Source organism: Plenodomus lingam, assembly GCF_022343315.1.
Source record: "Plenodomus lingam strain CAN1 chromosome Unknown contig_18, whole genome shotgun sequence".
Lineage (NCBI taxonomy): Eukaryota > Fungi > Ascomycota > Dothideomycetes > Pleosporales > Leptosphaeriaceae > Plenodomus > Plenodomus lingam.
In genome coordinates this window covers 524,482-538,595 of record NW_027093935.1, presented here as the reverse complement: position 1 = coordinate 538,595, position 14,114 = coordinate 524,482, and the positions used below count along the sequence as shown (strand labels likewise).

Sequence of the window (14,114 nt, the reverse complement as noted above, 5' to 3'; positions counted from 1 at the left end):
AGCCTGTCGTGCGCCCGTCTTCGATGCGCGGAGTCGGGGTAGTTAAACTTCGTACCTGATCCTAATGTGGCGATCCCCCAAATACACCATATATATACATACATATACACACAACAACCTTATGGCTGCGGTCCCTTGCCTGCTATCTCCCCCGAGTCAGCCTTGTGGCCAGGGCAGCTAAGATCGCCGCCGTTACTGATACCAACGCGGTGTGCGTGAAATCTGGGGATGATGCATGGGAAAACGCCCCCATAGCCCCACTGTTTTGGAGAGCGAGCGCAAACCTTATCGCTTGCGCGCGCTAGGATCCAGTACTCCAACTACCCATTTGATGAAGCGATGGAGGGAGTTGGAGTGCGGGGATCCTTGCTGCGCTTGTTTAGCTGGTATGGTGAAGGCGTTTGGGCGCGTGCGTTTATGGTAGCTGTGTGGTAGGTACGGTACGGTACGACCGATATCTTGAGCGGAGTAGGAGCCGTTGATAAGATTATGAAGACCACTCCCAGTCTTCCACACGGTATCTGCGAACTCCTGCTCCAACCCTTGGAGGGCTCCATTGAGCGACAGAGGTACTTCCGTGGTGTTTTGATTTGCGGAGTTGATAGCGCTTAGGGCGACACCAAGTGGGAGGATAACATGGGAAGTTGTGCTTATTCTTGTCCCCATGACTGGTCCAGAGTGTACCAGTATGCAAGCTTATAGGCAAATGCTAAGATTGTACAGTGTTGTAAGGCACGCATATTCAATCTTTGTTTATCGCAAAAGCAATCCCACCTCCTCGTTCAGCCAAGTAGCTTGGGAACGAAGACACAATGTCATAGCCATGTATTCATCTACATGTGATTGTCGCGCGCTCTAGTTTTGCAATTCCGTATAAATTCCAGCTCCTGCGAATTTCAACGAGAATGGCTGTTCAGCTGCAGTTCGATTTCTGAATCGGGCATGGCAGTTTCCATGTCTTGCTCGCCTTCATCAAATGACCAACTTACTACGAGCTGCCTGTCGCCTCTTTCAACTTCAGCCCAGGCTCAGCTGGCATCATAGCCCCAGCGGGAGGAGGATTCTTGCTCTTAAACTCATCCGCCATCTGCTCCATCGTAACAAATTCCACACCATCGTGCTTCTTGAAGTGTTCGAGAAGTCTCTCGTGCATTAGAAGCGCATGCGGCCGACCAGACACGTCGGGATGGATTGTGATTGGAAAGATGAACTCGTCGTACTCTCGATAAAAGTAGTCGAAGTGATCCCTCCATAGATCCTCGATATCCCTTGGATTGACGAACCCATGCGAATTTGGGCTTGATTTGATGAACAGCATGCTATTTGGATATCAGTAGGCATACCTTGAATATGGTCGGATAGTTCTTACGGTGGGAGATCTAAAAGTACCCCGTCAGCGGTTGGCTTGATGCTCAAAATGCCATGGAACACATACCATCCAAATACCAATTTGCAGGGATCTCTACAAGACCTGTTTCACGACCGGCGACCAGTGGTTTCATCCATTCCTCTGCCTTCTTAGTGTAGTCGATCTTTGTCCATGTATCACCCGTCCGCAGGTAGTAGGGTTGGCAATCGTGATGCGACATGCTGTGATCATATTCGATTCCATACGACAGTAGCAGCTCCGCACCTTCTTGACTCGTCTCCCACCTGCACGATTGAATCAGTTGTAAGATCGCGCGAGTTATCGTAACTGAGGTCACTCACCAGGGTGCCACACTCCCTCTCGGTGGCTTACCAGCAAACTCTGTCAATTGGCGATAGGTTTTGTCAAGTACATCCCGTTGCTGCTCAAGAGTCATGTCGTTGGGGTTCTCATGGCTGTACCCGTGCAGCCCAATCTCATGACCAGCGTCACGAACCGCAGCCATATCCTCTGGGAATGTATCCAGACTGTGTCCAGGAATGAACCATGTTGTTTTGATGTCGTACTTTGCGAAAAGTTTCAGAAGACGTTGTGTACCAACAGTGCCCGCAAAGATACCTCGACTGATGTCGCTGGTGCTATCTTCTCCTCCATAAGAACCGAGCCATCCAGCAACGGCTGCCATGGTCAGCAATTATATTGTCAGATAGAGTCAATGTACGCATTCATACCATCAACATCCACACCGTACGAGATAAGAACGCGCTTCTTGCCCATGGTGGTTTGTTTGTTTTACGCGTCTGTTGTTATTGAGAGTGAGGTCAGGGAGCGAGGCTGGTAAGGTAGAAGCGATAAAATCATTCAGGAACCACGGGCGACACCATCACTGTGCAAGCCATTGTGACTAGGTCTACTAGGTGCACCCAATGCATGCGGGGTCTTCGATGGTTTGGCCGGGCCGCCGGCTTGGTGGAGTGGGCCAGGGTACTGGTAAGTTAAGTTACCGTTACCGTTATGCTCCACTTCGGTTATCACCTGAGTAACTCCAATCGACTCCAATTCCTGATTGCAAACATACGTCACTCAGCAGCGTACAGCCAAAAGGATACCATTGTAATGACTACGGTACTATTGTATGTGCTACCATTTTGTTCTAAGATCATATCAACATAGAATTTGTAGGGTTTCTCGAAACCATTATCTGGGTGCCCAGAGAACCTACATCACGCAAAGATGACGAATCAGACTATGCAAGTAGCACAGATTGTGGAGGTAAATGAAGAGTATAATAAGCGTCAGAATCAATACTGAACTGAACCAGTACAACAAGCCTTATCGTTTATGTGAACGGAAAGTCCCTGAATGCGGCAAGAATGAGCTTTTGGTCGAGATTCGGGCGGCAGGCTTTTGCCATTCAGATCTGCAGGTCCTGCAGGGGCATTTCCCAGCGCCTTTACCTTTGATAGCATCGCATGAGCCTGCAGGTATAGTACGACAGGTTGGAAGAAACGTTGCAGGCTCTTGGAAACCAGGCGACCGCGTTGGGGTTCTGAACTTCAAGAAAGCCTGCGGAGAGTGTGCTGGTTGCAGACAGCTTCAGCGGAAAGGGGGACGTAAGGATCCTCGCTTTTGCCACAAGAGGGAAATGGCTGGCTTCAAACACAATGGTGCATTTGCTCAATACATGATCGCTGATCCGGAAACGACTGTACATTTGCCGGAAAGTGTTACCTTTGAGCAAGGGGCGCCGTTAATGTGTGCAGGCGTGAGTTTACCATGCGAGGTTTGAGAAATTCAAATAAATGCTGATCACAGAACTCTAGGCGACAGCTTGGGGTGCTCTACAAAAGCTCCGACCAGAAGTGAAGTCTGGAGACACAGTAGGGATCGTGGGTATTGGTGGCGTGGGGAATCTAGCTGTTCAGTTTGCTAAGGCGATGGGTTACCGAGTCGTAGCAATTGACAATCGTCCAGAAGGGCGCCAACTAGCCATTGAGGCCAAAGAGCAGCTGATACCGGACCTCGTCATAGATCCATCTGCGATCGATGCTGATGATCAAATTTTGGCCTTCACCTCGGACGAAGGCCTCTCTGGCATCGTAGTGTGTACGGATTCGACCCAAGCAAACACTTGGAGTCTTCAGCAACTTGGGAGTAAAGGTGTTATCGTGCCTCTAGGTCTGCCTAAAGATAAATGGCAGTTTGACTCCAATGCGGTAGTCTTCCGGGAACTTACAATTCGGGGTAGTTATGTCGCCGACCGAGAGGAGGTGGAAGAGATGTTCAAAGTCGTTGGAAAGTACGGAGTCGCATCTCATCTCACTATGGTGGAGTTTAACCAGATTCCTACCATCGTCGACCGGTACTTGGAAAAAACGTTGAAAGGCAGATTAGTCGTCAAAATCCCGCATTAGGTAAACAATTTTCTCTTTCGGAGCTTCAAACTATCATGCTCAATCCAAATAGGACAAAATGCTGCAGCTCTTGGGGTTGGTTGGAGTCGGAGAGTCGGACCCATGTTACTCCAAATGGTCGCCACCCTCGTCAATGTACACCATTGGCCAAGTATCGTGATGCTACGGACCTACCGATCCTATCATGTATTATCGTACGATTCAGGAGAATGCTTACGAGAATGCTGACTGTATCAGATTAGATTCAAATTCGAGATAGACCTCAGTCCTCAAGTTACCTACAATCTACGTTGTTTCAATCATTTTCCATCATGTCTGTGTTTTTCGATACCCCTTTGAGGTGCGCGCTATAGACTTCATCTAAATGTTGAATCGAACGAATTACTAAACAGTTGTCAGCGAAGATCATGTTCCTGAAGGCGAGGCCGAGTTACTCCTGTCCCAAATTGGCATCACCCGTGGCATTTTGCCACATGAATCAAGCGATTATCGTCAGCTACTTGCGGCAGTACACGATGTTGCCGAGCATGTACTAGATCTTCCAGACTATATAGTAGCCCCAGATGTCGAGAAATATCCGCGAGAAAACATAGTTCGTCCATCGGATCAAGAGCAGGATTATGGCCATGCATGGGCTCACAAGTTCAACATCCGTGGCAATTCTGAGGGTGAACTCCTACGCGGCAAGACTATTTGTCTGAAAGACAATATCGCTGTTGCCGGTATTCCACAGTTTTTTGGCACAGATGCTATACATCCCTGGACACCCGATTCAGATGCCACGGTCGTCACGCGAGCGCTCGACGCTGGAGGAGACATTGTAGGAACAACGATTTGCGAGAATTTTTGCAATTCCACGTCTTCCTTTACTAGTGCTCAAGGCACGATTCATAACCCATATGCCGCAGGCTATTCGGCTGGTGGCAGTACGTCCGGTGGTTGTGCACTCGTCGGCGGTGGTTTGGTCGACATCGCTATTGGAGCTGATCAGGGCGGAAGTATTCGCGTACCATCTGCATTCTGTGGCTGTGTAGGATTAAAGCCAACACATGGCCTTGTACCTTATACCGGTATTTCGAGCGGCGATGCTATCGATGATCATGCTGGGCCGATTGGCAGGACCGTTCGAGATGTTGCCTTGACTCTGGATGCCATCAGCGGAAGAGATGACTATGATGATAGAACGCTTGGAGCGCCCACCCACGGCTTGATAAAGTACTCAGAACAACTCCAGGCCTCTGTTGCTGGTATGAAGATCGGCATTTTGACCGAAGGATTCGAACATAGATTGCTGAACGACGATGTTAAGGAGGTTGTGTTGCAAGCTGCTGAGGCTTTTCAAGAATTATCGGCCACAGTAGAAGAGGTTTCCTTGCCACTACATCTCCAAGGCCCGGCTATATGGACGATACAACAACGCATTGCGGGAACATTAGGGATAATGGGATTGGCGCATGGACGACGCGGTCTACTCTCCACTGCCTTCGAAGCTGCGCGGCAGCCATGGACAGACGATTCCTTCCAAAAATTATTTCCTTCCACCAAGAATACTATCATCAATGGCCTCTCCCTCATGAAGAATTATCCGGGTCTTTACGCTAAAACGATCAACATCGCACAACGATTACGTGACGAATACGAGAAGTTATTGCAAATATACGATATCATCGTGATGCCAACGACGCCGTGTGTGGCTCCACGTAACGCAGATTGGAAGCGAGGAGACGCGCCGATGGATGCACTTAAACCGAGCATGGGCTTGACGATTAACACCGCAGTGTTTGATGTCACCGGCCACCCAGCTATGACCATCCCGGTAGGATTTGCGCCATCTTCTGAAGATCCAAACGTTAGGCTTCCAGTTGGAATGCAATTGGTCGGGGGCTTGTGGCAAGAGCAGAAGTTGCTAAACGCAGGGCTCGCCTGGGAGAAAGCGCACAGCTGGAAGGATATTGGGAGGCAGCATGTCCTAGAGCGCAGACTGGAAACCAAACTATAGTACCCACAAAAGACTGAAGAGATGTTCACTATTGGTTGCAACTCTTAATTTATTGTGTAGCCACCATCTACAACTAGTGCATGACCTTGAATGAATGAAGCCTGTGGTGAGCATAAGAACAGGACCGCATTAGCAACTTCATCTGGTGTACCCATCCTCCTCATTGGGGCGATGTTGATAGCAGGCTTCAAGGCTTCTCTCATCTCTGGGGATCCTTGTGTCATTGGCGTCTCGATAACTCCTGGACACACACAGTTTACACGAATACCATCCGTAGAGTAGTCGATCGCATTTGCTTTGGTCATGTTGATAATGGCCGCCTTTGAAGCACAGTACGCAGCTACGCTATTGTGTCAGCAAGGCAAGAGATGAACAATAACAACAGGTATGCTTACCTGCCCCTGGCCGTGCAACAACTCCCAATTGACTGGCGATGTTGACGATGGAACCTCGTTGCACCGCATTATTGGGTAGAGATTGTTTGAGCATATTTCTCAGCTGCGCGCGAGAACTCAGCCACGATCCACGATAGTTAATGTTGTGCAAGCGGTCAAATGCGTCCATCGGCATGTCTATTGCTTTCACAGGTTTCTCTCCTAAAATACCTGCACAGTTTACGCCATAGTCAAGTCGAGAGAACCTCGAAAACGCTTCGTCAGTGAATGAATTGACAAAGGCCTCGTCTGCGATATCTCCGGCGGCACTGAACACCTCGATGGAAGAGTCAATAGATAATATATCGTCTTTGGTTTTTTGTAGCGTTTTGGCGTCAATATCTGTTATAGCAATCTTTGTACAGCCTGAGCGAGCAAGGCCTCTCGCAACAGCATTACCAATGCCTGTCGTGAATCAGTAAGCACACATGCATATATGTTCCTGTATTCATACCTGTCCCCCCAGAACCAGTCACCAAGGCTGCACCGAGCAAACGGGCTGTGAGAGATGCCATTGCACTGTATGATGATGAAGCGCTTCGTGTGATGCGCGTCAGCCTCGGATCAGGAATGTTACGTCAATTCAAAAGGTCTAGTGCAGTGGTACCGTAGGTACTGTTAGGTATAGCATGATAGGTAAATCGGCTTTAACTTACTATAGAACTCAATCTTCCTCAAATGGAGCGAAGGGATCATACGGTAAACGCTACCCTGAACCAGAAAGTGTACGGTACCTAGTGATCGCTTCGGGCATACCAAACACTCAACCATGGAGCTCCCTGTTGCGGACATCACTCCAACACTTGGGGTAGCTCTTATCGGCTAATTCTGGTAGGGCCGATTGCTGTAGCCCCTAGACTCATTTTCCTCATTTCCGTTGTCAAACTCCGAGAGCCTCCTTCATACTCCACCCTGCCTCTCCAACATGAATCTCCAAAATTCCTGAACGGGCCATGCATGGCCACACTTGCAGTTATTGTTCGCGGAGTTTTAAGCGTGCAGAACACTTAACTCGCCATCTGCGTACACGTGCGTGACTCCGCTTTTCTGTGTTGAGCATCCACTGCCGAAAGATTACGACTTACAATAGCCTAGATACGCGAGAAAAGCCTTTCCATTGTCACTGTAGCGCGTGCTTCACTCGTCGTGACCTATTGACTCGGCATTGGCGAATTACTGGCCATGGTGACCGGCCCTCCACCGTAGAATCATCGTCTTCTTCCAATGCCGAGTCTGGACCAGGAAGCGTGCCTCATCATCATCAATCATCCCAACTAGAGAGCTATCCCACTCAATCGACTGAAAGAACAACTACACAACATTACGATCCGATTAGCGATGAAAGCATCGCGAACGGCCTTGTGCAGCTTTCCAACAGTCAGGTTGTACCCGAAACCACGGCTCCAGTGGCAGTCTACGAGGAAGGACAGCTAAGCCTTGGTACCCAAGGTTCGTACATGTCCTTTTCTCAATGTACGCTTCTTTGTCCAAGGCTGAAGATACTCACAAATTCTACAGATGTAACGCATTCTTCATATCCAGATGAAGGCCTCGAGGACTTCCGTGATTTCGTCAACTTCATTGATGGCGTTGGCTTATCAGCACAATGGACGCCTGAATACGATATAGACTGGCTTCGCGTGGCTGGTGGACAGCATGATTCGGTGCGTCAGTCGCGCGAGCAGACAACTGCTCAATCCCCCGGTGCAGAGGACATCGGTACACCTTTCAGTACGTGGTTGCCATCGGCTCCTGCTGATGACAAAGTACACTTGAGATGCCAGACCAATAATGACACTCGGGAACAACGCACACGCAACGGTACCTACAACGTAACCGATGACTACCGCAACTTTCTCGTCTCTCTGCTCGAAGGTTTCCCTTCACCAATATCTAATTTTGAGATACCCTCGAGGCACGCACTTACACGCTACATAACAGCATTCTTCTCAGGCTTTCACTCACACTTTCCTTTTATACACGAGCCGACTTATAAGCCTTCGTGTTCGCCACTAGAGCTTACACTAGCAATGTGTGCGGCTGGAGCACAATACTGCTTTGAGCGCCGAAGCTCAGAGCGCTTGTTTCGTGTTTCCAAGGCAATTGTTTTCGAACGGCTACGCCAAGAAGAGTCATACTTCGGTCCTCAGACACTGGCTTTCATCGCATCGACAGATATCCTCTCTCCCGAGGCGCATCGAACAGGAAGACGCTCTGGTCCTTGGGCGCCTCTCGACATGGCCAAGACTCTTCTTATTCTTGTAGGATTTGCCACTTGGGAAAGAAAAGACCTACTCCAGCAAGCTTTCGCTCTGCGTGGTTTGCTTGTGCAATGTCTACGAGACAACGGCCTCTATGAAGAAACTGCACCCCAAACCGCAACCACATCTAGATCAGTGAAATGGGATCAATGGGTTCAGCGGGAATCTGTATGTATTAGAAGGACGCAAGCTCGAAGACAAAGACTGATTTGTTTTCACATAGTCGCGACGAACTAAGTTGGTTTCGTTCTGTTATATCAACGTCCACAGTATAGCCTATAACATACATCCGCTATTATGGAGCAGTGAGCTACACTTACGACTACCATGCGGCACAGCCGAATGGAGAGCTTCAAGTGCTGCACAGTGGACAGCCTTACAGCGCGAAGGCAAGCAAGATCAGATGCTCTTCCAGGAGGCACTCTCAATCCTTCTCCTGGGAACATCCAACACGACTTCAGTGCAACCTATTCCAAGTCCGATAGGAAACTATATCCTGTTACATGCTCTTTTACAGCGGATTCACGTTGTCCGTGAGCTGGCCTTCCCTGCGACGGTAGCCGCTACTATCTCAGCGACAGAGTTGCAGACTATTGGTCGTGCCCTTCACTCGTGGACTTCTTTATGGCAACAGACGCCTGAGTCGATGCTCGACCCTAATAACGAAAGTGGACCTATACCATTTACATCCAGCGCTCTATTAGTCGTAGCTTATATCCGACTTTCTCTCGACGTTGGTTCGCATCGCCATCTGGAGTCTCGCGATCCCGATGTCATTGCTGCTAGCTTAGCCCGCATGCCTGATATTGAACGCAATGACAATCTACTATCTGCTCTACTTTACGCCACTCACGCACTCAGTATCCCAGTAAGGCTAGGAATCGATCGTGTGGCCAGGAGTCAGGCATTCTTCTGGAGCGTACAACACGCAATCTCGAGTTTTGAATGTGCGATCTTCCTTGGTAAATGGCTCTGTTCACTCCCACGGCCGTTACAAGAGGACTCCTTGACTCGGTCGGAGCATCGTATCCTCCATTGGGTACGCTGCATCATTAAAGAAGTGAGTGCTATCGATGGTTAACACGTTTGCGCAACTAAGATGGCCTAGGCATATGCTGTGGTAGATTTCGAGGAGCTGGACGTTGACGACGAGGATCCAGAGATCACCAGTGAACCCTTCCAACTGGGCCTAGCTGTTTTGAGGATTTGGTGTCGCTTTTTTCGAGGCAATACGCAGTGGCAGTTTGTCGTCAATCTCGGGTTAAGTCTGGAGAGGTACCTGGTCATGATCACCTAAGAGGGGTTTCGTTGGAATTAAGGTTTTAGATGTCATGGCTAGCTCACATTTATTCCATTGGACCCATTGCCAGTCATACAGATTCAAGTGCATGAGGGCGCAGTTCATATGACCATGGAATTAGCGCTGCGTGAACTCGTATTCGGCATGGGGTTAGGCCGTGCCAAGCTCTACTAGCTAGCTAAGCGAGGTTAACTAAATATTATGCTGTAAGATTTTGCAACGCGTTCTAAACCTATTCTAAACACATTCTATACTAGTAACACTATAAGCTACCACTACTATGCCTGTTACTAACGCATCCCTTGCATCCTACGTAAGCAGATTAAAACGTGTTTAGAACGTGTTCTTAACAGGTTACCTGTGTAGCCTACACAAGCACCTCTTCTCTTATTAGGTAAGAGCTATCTTTATATTGCTAAACTAGTATTATATACCTATACCCTTAGCTATATAATTAAGGGTATACTAGGAGAATAGCTATATACTTAATAATTGCTAGTATAAGTAGTAGTCCTTAACTATTACTATAAGTAAGGTATATATTATACCCCTATAACGTGTTACTAACCTATTCTAAACTTATTCTATTTACTTTTACTTACTTCCTTAATACTACTACTACTATCCTCCTCTAGCACTTTATATAGTTACCTAAATTTATCTCTAATATTACTATCTAGTTTAGATATATTATCTAGTACTACTATACTAAACTCTAGTATAGTATTTAGGAACGCCTATATATTATTAAGAATAGGTTTAGAATATATTTAAAAAAGATAGTAATAAAAACTGCGTTTACTTGCTTAAATTACCCTAATTTATACTTAACTATAGGCTAGTTTATATAACTATAAAAATTTGCCGCTGTGACGTGGACTTGAACCTACAGGGATATTCTAACTACTTGGAGTAAAGCCCAAGTCGCCCGACGCTAAACCCATGGTCATATGACATGCCACCACCAAGTGCATGCTTTAGGGGTAAATCAAGGTAGAGTCGTGAATCAGATCCCTGCTCAGATCAAATTCCAGCTCCACGGTCGTGGAATGAAATGCCTAATCCTAGGGGAAACGTTATTCGTCCAGGTCGCAATAAGAAAAGTGTCCTGGTCATAAGCCTTACCTTACCCGAATTGGTTAACATCCTGCAGCTAGTAAATTAGTACTACAGGGGATGCCGCTGGATGGCCCACGACTAGTATTAATAGTATTAGTGTATAGTATTAGTAGATATTAGGTTATCTATACCTAGTTATATGTTATTGCAGAGTTTTTACCTACAGTAACTAGGTAATAGCTATAACCTAACATCCTATATTAACTAAAATCTATTAAAACACACCTAATTATTATACTTTTTATCTTATAGAAATATTACTTACTTAATCTATATTACTAACTAACTTAGATAACTCTTAGGTATCCTCTAAGGCTTTATAGAGTATAAGGTTATTATAGAGCCCTATACTAGTAGTATTATAAATATACTAAGTTATAGCAAGTTAATCCTTTTCCTTTACTATAGTAATACTACTAATACTATACATTAATACTATCGATACTAGTCGCAGGCCATCTAGCGGCATCCCCTGTAGTACTAATTTACTAGCTACAGGATGTTAACCAATTCAGGTAAGGTAAGGCTTATGACCAGGACACTTTTCTTATTGCGACCCGGACGAATAACACTTGCCCTAATCCTAGTGCATCCGCCCTTACGTCCATCGTTGTTCCAGGGGTTACCGCTGTCACTGCGACAACTATATCGAGAGTGTGTATTCAGACAGCTTCAGTTGGTCACCAAGGAGTGAGTTGTCTTCATCGCTCCCCCTACACTCGAGCTAGGGCTGCAACGACCGACGCCCGCATTGACACGCAACATACTATAACTCCTACACAAAGGAGTATGCCAACAAATTCGTCTTAATAGCGGATTCATGAAAGTGATAACAATGAAGTGAAGGGCGAAGGGTGAAAGGTAAGTTTAAGATAACCTTGATCCAGTGGAAGATAGGAAATCTGTTTTGCTTGAATTAAAGATTCAAGGCTAATACACCACAACCAGTGCGCTACGAAATGAAAATATCTGCAGAGTAATATCCTACTGAAATCCGCCATCGCAGTCAAAGCTGCCGGAAGTCTTGAAGTTGCAAGTGCTCTTCTCCCCACCACCTGTAATATCAACATTGTCAATCGTGATGTTTTCACAGCTACCCTTTCCGCAGAGGATGTAGTAGTTCTTAGCATCCTTCGTAGCGGTTCCCTTGATGTTGCGAATGGTAATGTCCTTGAACTTGACTCCGTTCGTAGGCTTACCGGTTGGGCCGCCGTTGAGGTAGTCCTGCTGAAGCACGATACCGTATTTGAAGATGTTCTCGACGTGGATGTTTTCAAAGAGGATGTTCTGGACCAGACCGGTGGTGTTCTCGTTGGACTTGATGCGAATACCGTTTTCAGAGTTCCTGACGTTGGAGTTCTTGAATGTTACGTTGGTGACAGTGTTGTCTGCAGAGGGGATACCGTTAGCTGAATGTTCACCAGACGAGGTGATTGAGCGCAACTTACTGGACTTGCCGCCGACGGAGCCGATGGAGAGACCGTGCGGCGAACCGAGACACTCCATGTTCTCAATGAGGATGTTGTTACCACTGGTCACGGCAACGCAGTCATCTTGATTGATGACAGTGCAATCATGGATTGTGGAATCAGTGGTGCTAGACATGCCAAATCCTGTTCGGTACGTAATTAGCAGTGTGACACCAAGTGAGCTCACTCATGTCGAACATACCATCGCTGTTGTGGGAAGCGGGTTTACCATTGGAGCGACTATTAGGCGCTTCACCGGCGGTGTTGTTCAGAGTAACGTGATGGATATCAAGTCCACTGCTACCGCTCACCATGATGCCATGGACAGGGTAGTTCTCAATGTACAGATCATGGATGCAGCTTTTCCCTGACACCCCCCTGACCTGAAAGAAATGGTTTGGCCTGCGATGGAGTTAGCATAAAACTAGAAGTACCCCTTCTAAAAAGACTTACTTGGCAACACCGCCATTGCTACCCAGACCGTCCCACCAGCATGCACCGTTTCCGTCAAGAACCGCACCCTCTGCACCAGTGATCTCCACATCGACCCCACTGATCTTGACAAGAGGGTAGTTGGCATCGCCATGTTCCCAGAAAGTCCTGCCCGCGAACGTGACTTTCGATCCTTGCTTCAGAGAGCTCAGGTCAATAGTACTCTTTCCCGGAACAGTGATCCCGTCGAGTGTGATGTCGGTGCAACCGGAAACGGCAGCTGGGATTGCATCGTACGTTGTTACGTGGCAGTTACTGCTCGATGAATTGCTATGTCCACCCTGAGGCTGCGGTCGTGGCTTCGGAGATGGTGCACCTTTGTGCGAAGATGACTTTGTAGGTTTGTCATTGTTGTTGTGCGACTTCTTCGATCCTTCATCGTTGCCTGAAGATTGCTTTGAAGGGAATGCAGCGACGTCTTTTATAATGGCGAGAGCCAATACTGCCAGCAGACCTACAAAGGAGTTAGCATATCACGTCTCAGGCCTGCGCAGCTTGTTTCGTACTGTTGGTTCGCATGGTGAAAAGATGGAATGGCGAAGAAAATGATTTAAAGAGAGTGGTGTCAAGCAAAGCTGATGAGGATGATTTTGGTAGGCATTGGATCCTGCCATTCTTATATATCTAGCTCCCCCAGACTCTTCACGGTCCGCCTCGTTCATAGAACCCCCTCACGCTGCAGGGCGCGGTCATACCTTTCGCCCGCACAAACGGTCAAAAGAGGGTCTGCGAATTGTGTCAAACACCATCGTACAGGCCGAGTGGCCCAAGCATAATAAGCACTACGGCCAAGTCTAGTCAAGGTCTCACAAGGAATTATTGTCGAGAACTTCCCGTCCCGTAACCAGTTGTTTGGGAGATGAACTAATTCTGGGGAACGCCTCTGTTTGAAACGCAAGCTGGACGCCAAGATGCAACCGAGCGCCGATCGAATTGGTGCTCATCCAGGGACCACTTCTCCTTTCGACATGTTGATTGCCATGAACACGATGAATTCCGGGGTGCTGCAATTTTGTGTGGAGAATGCAGAGTGAGATCCGGAAAATTGAGGTTCCTCCATTCATATCTTGTAATCAAACTGTCCCTGCCCGGCAAATTCCATAAGTGCCGATTTTCTTGTGATGCGAGGAGTTGGGTGGGTCAAACAATCAGGACCGAGAATATATGATATCTAGCCCTACCAACCCCAGAACTGCACAAAGGCAGTCACTTGGGGACATGGATCTTACGAATTCCTTCAGGTTACCGTGTTTCATT

General features: G+C 47.5%; 6 protein-coding genes across 6 annotated transcripts; 3 read left to right on the top strand and 3 right to left on the bottom strand.

Annotated features, from left to right (window-relative positions):
• Positions 1-988: 988 nt before the first annotated feature.
• On the bottom strand, positions 989-2,146 carry IAQ61_003628 (uncharacterized protein; the record flags this gene model as incomplete). Its single annotated transcript, XM_003837133.1, has 5 exons — positions 989-1,319; positions 1,370-1,379; positions 1,436-1,653; positions 1,711-2,047; positions 2,101-2,146. The coding sequence occupies 5 exons, from the start codon at positions 2,144-2,146 to the stop codon at positions 989-991; spliced, it is 942 nt and encodes a 313-aa protein (XP_003837181.1).
• A 499-nt stretch (positions 2,147-2,645) lies between these two features.
• On the top strand, positions 2,646-3,783 carry IAQ61_003627 (uncharacterized protein; the record flags this gene model as incomplete). The annotated part of the gene is made up of 2 exons (XM_066096039.1): positions 2,646-3,077; positions 3,193-3,783. 2 exons carry the CDS (start codon positions 2,646-2,648, stop codon positions 3,781-3,783), a joined length of 1,023 nt encoding a protein of 340 aa, XP_065953915.1.
• Positions 3,784-4,094: 311 nt separating this feature from the next.
• On the top strand, positions 4,095-5,782 carry IAQ61_003626 (uncharacterized protein; the record flags this gene model as incomplete). Its single annotated transcript, XM_003837131.2, has 2 exons — positions 4,095-4,123; positions 4,183-5,782. The coding sequence occupies 2 exons, from the start codon at positions 4,095-4,097 to the stop codon at positions 5,780-5,782; spliced, it is 1,629 nt and encodes a 542-aa protein (XP_003837179.2).
• Positions 5,783-5,826: 44 nt separating this feature from the next.
• On the bottom strand, positions 5,827-6,731 carry IAQ61_003625 (uncharacterized protein; the record flags this gene model as incomplete). The annotated part of the gene is made up of 3 exons (XM_003837130.1): positions 5,827-6,122; positions 6,178-6,621; positions 6,671-6,731. The coding sequence occupies 3 exons, from the start codon at positions 6,729-6,731 to the stop codon at positions 5,827-5,829; spliced, it is 801 nt and encodes a 266-aa protein (XP_003837178.1).
• A 31-nt stretch (positions 6,732-6,762) lies between these two features.
• On the top strand, positions 6,763-9,774 carry IAQ61_003624 (uncharacterized protein; the record flags this gene model as incomplete). The annotated part of the gene is made up of 5 exons (XM_066096038.1): positions 6,763-6,824; positions 6,878-6,946; positions 7,307-8,645; positions 8,701-9,537; positions 9,586-9,774. 5 exons carry the CDS (start codon positions 6,763-6,765, stop codon positions 9,772-9,774), a joined length of 2,496 nt encoding a protein of 831 aa, XP_065953914.1.
• A 1,998-nt stretch (positions 9,775-11,772) lies between these two features.
• Positions 11,773-13,711, bottom strand: IAQ61_003623 (uncharacterized protein). Its single transcript, XM_066096037.1, has 5 exons — positions 13,364-13,711; positions 12,819-13,311; positions 12,568-12,767; positions 12,345-12,509; positions 11,773-12,284 (listed from the first exon to the last, which is right to left on the bottom strand). The coding sequence occupies exons 1-5, from the start codon at positions 13,374-13,376 to the stop codon at positions 11,881-11,883; spliced, it is 1,275 nt and encodes a 424-aa protein (XP_065953913.1). The 5' UTR covers positions 13,377-13,711; the 3' UTR covers positions 11,773-11,880.
• Positions 13,712-14,114: the final 403 nt, after the last annotated feature.

Excerpts from the sequence above, each read along its gene's own strand:
- IAQ61_003623 (XM_066096037.1), bottom strand. Across the intron at positions 12,768-12,818 it reads AGCAATGGCGGTGTTGCCAA|GCCAAACCATTTCTTTCAGG; the intron begins GTAAGTCTTTTT and ends ACTCCATCGCAG. Across the intron at positions 12,510-12,567 it reads CGCTTCCCACAACAGCGATG|GATTTGGCATGTCTAGCACC; the intron begins GTATGTTCGACA and ends CGTACCGAACAG.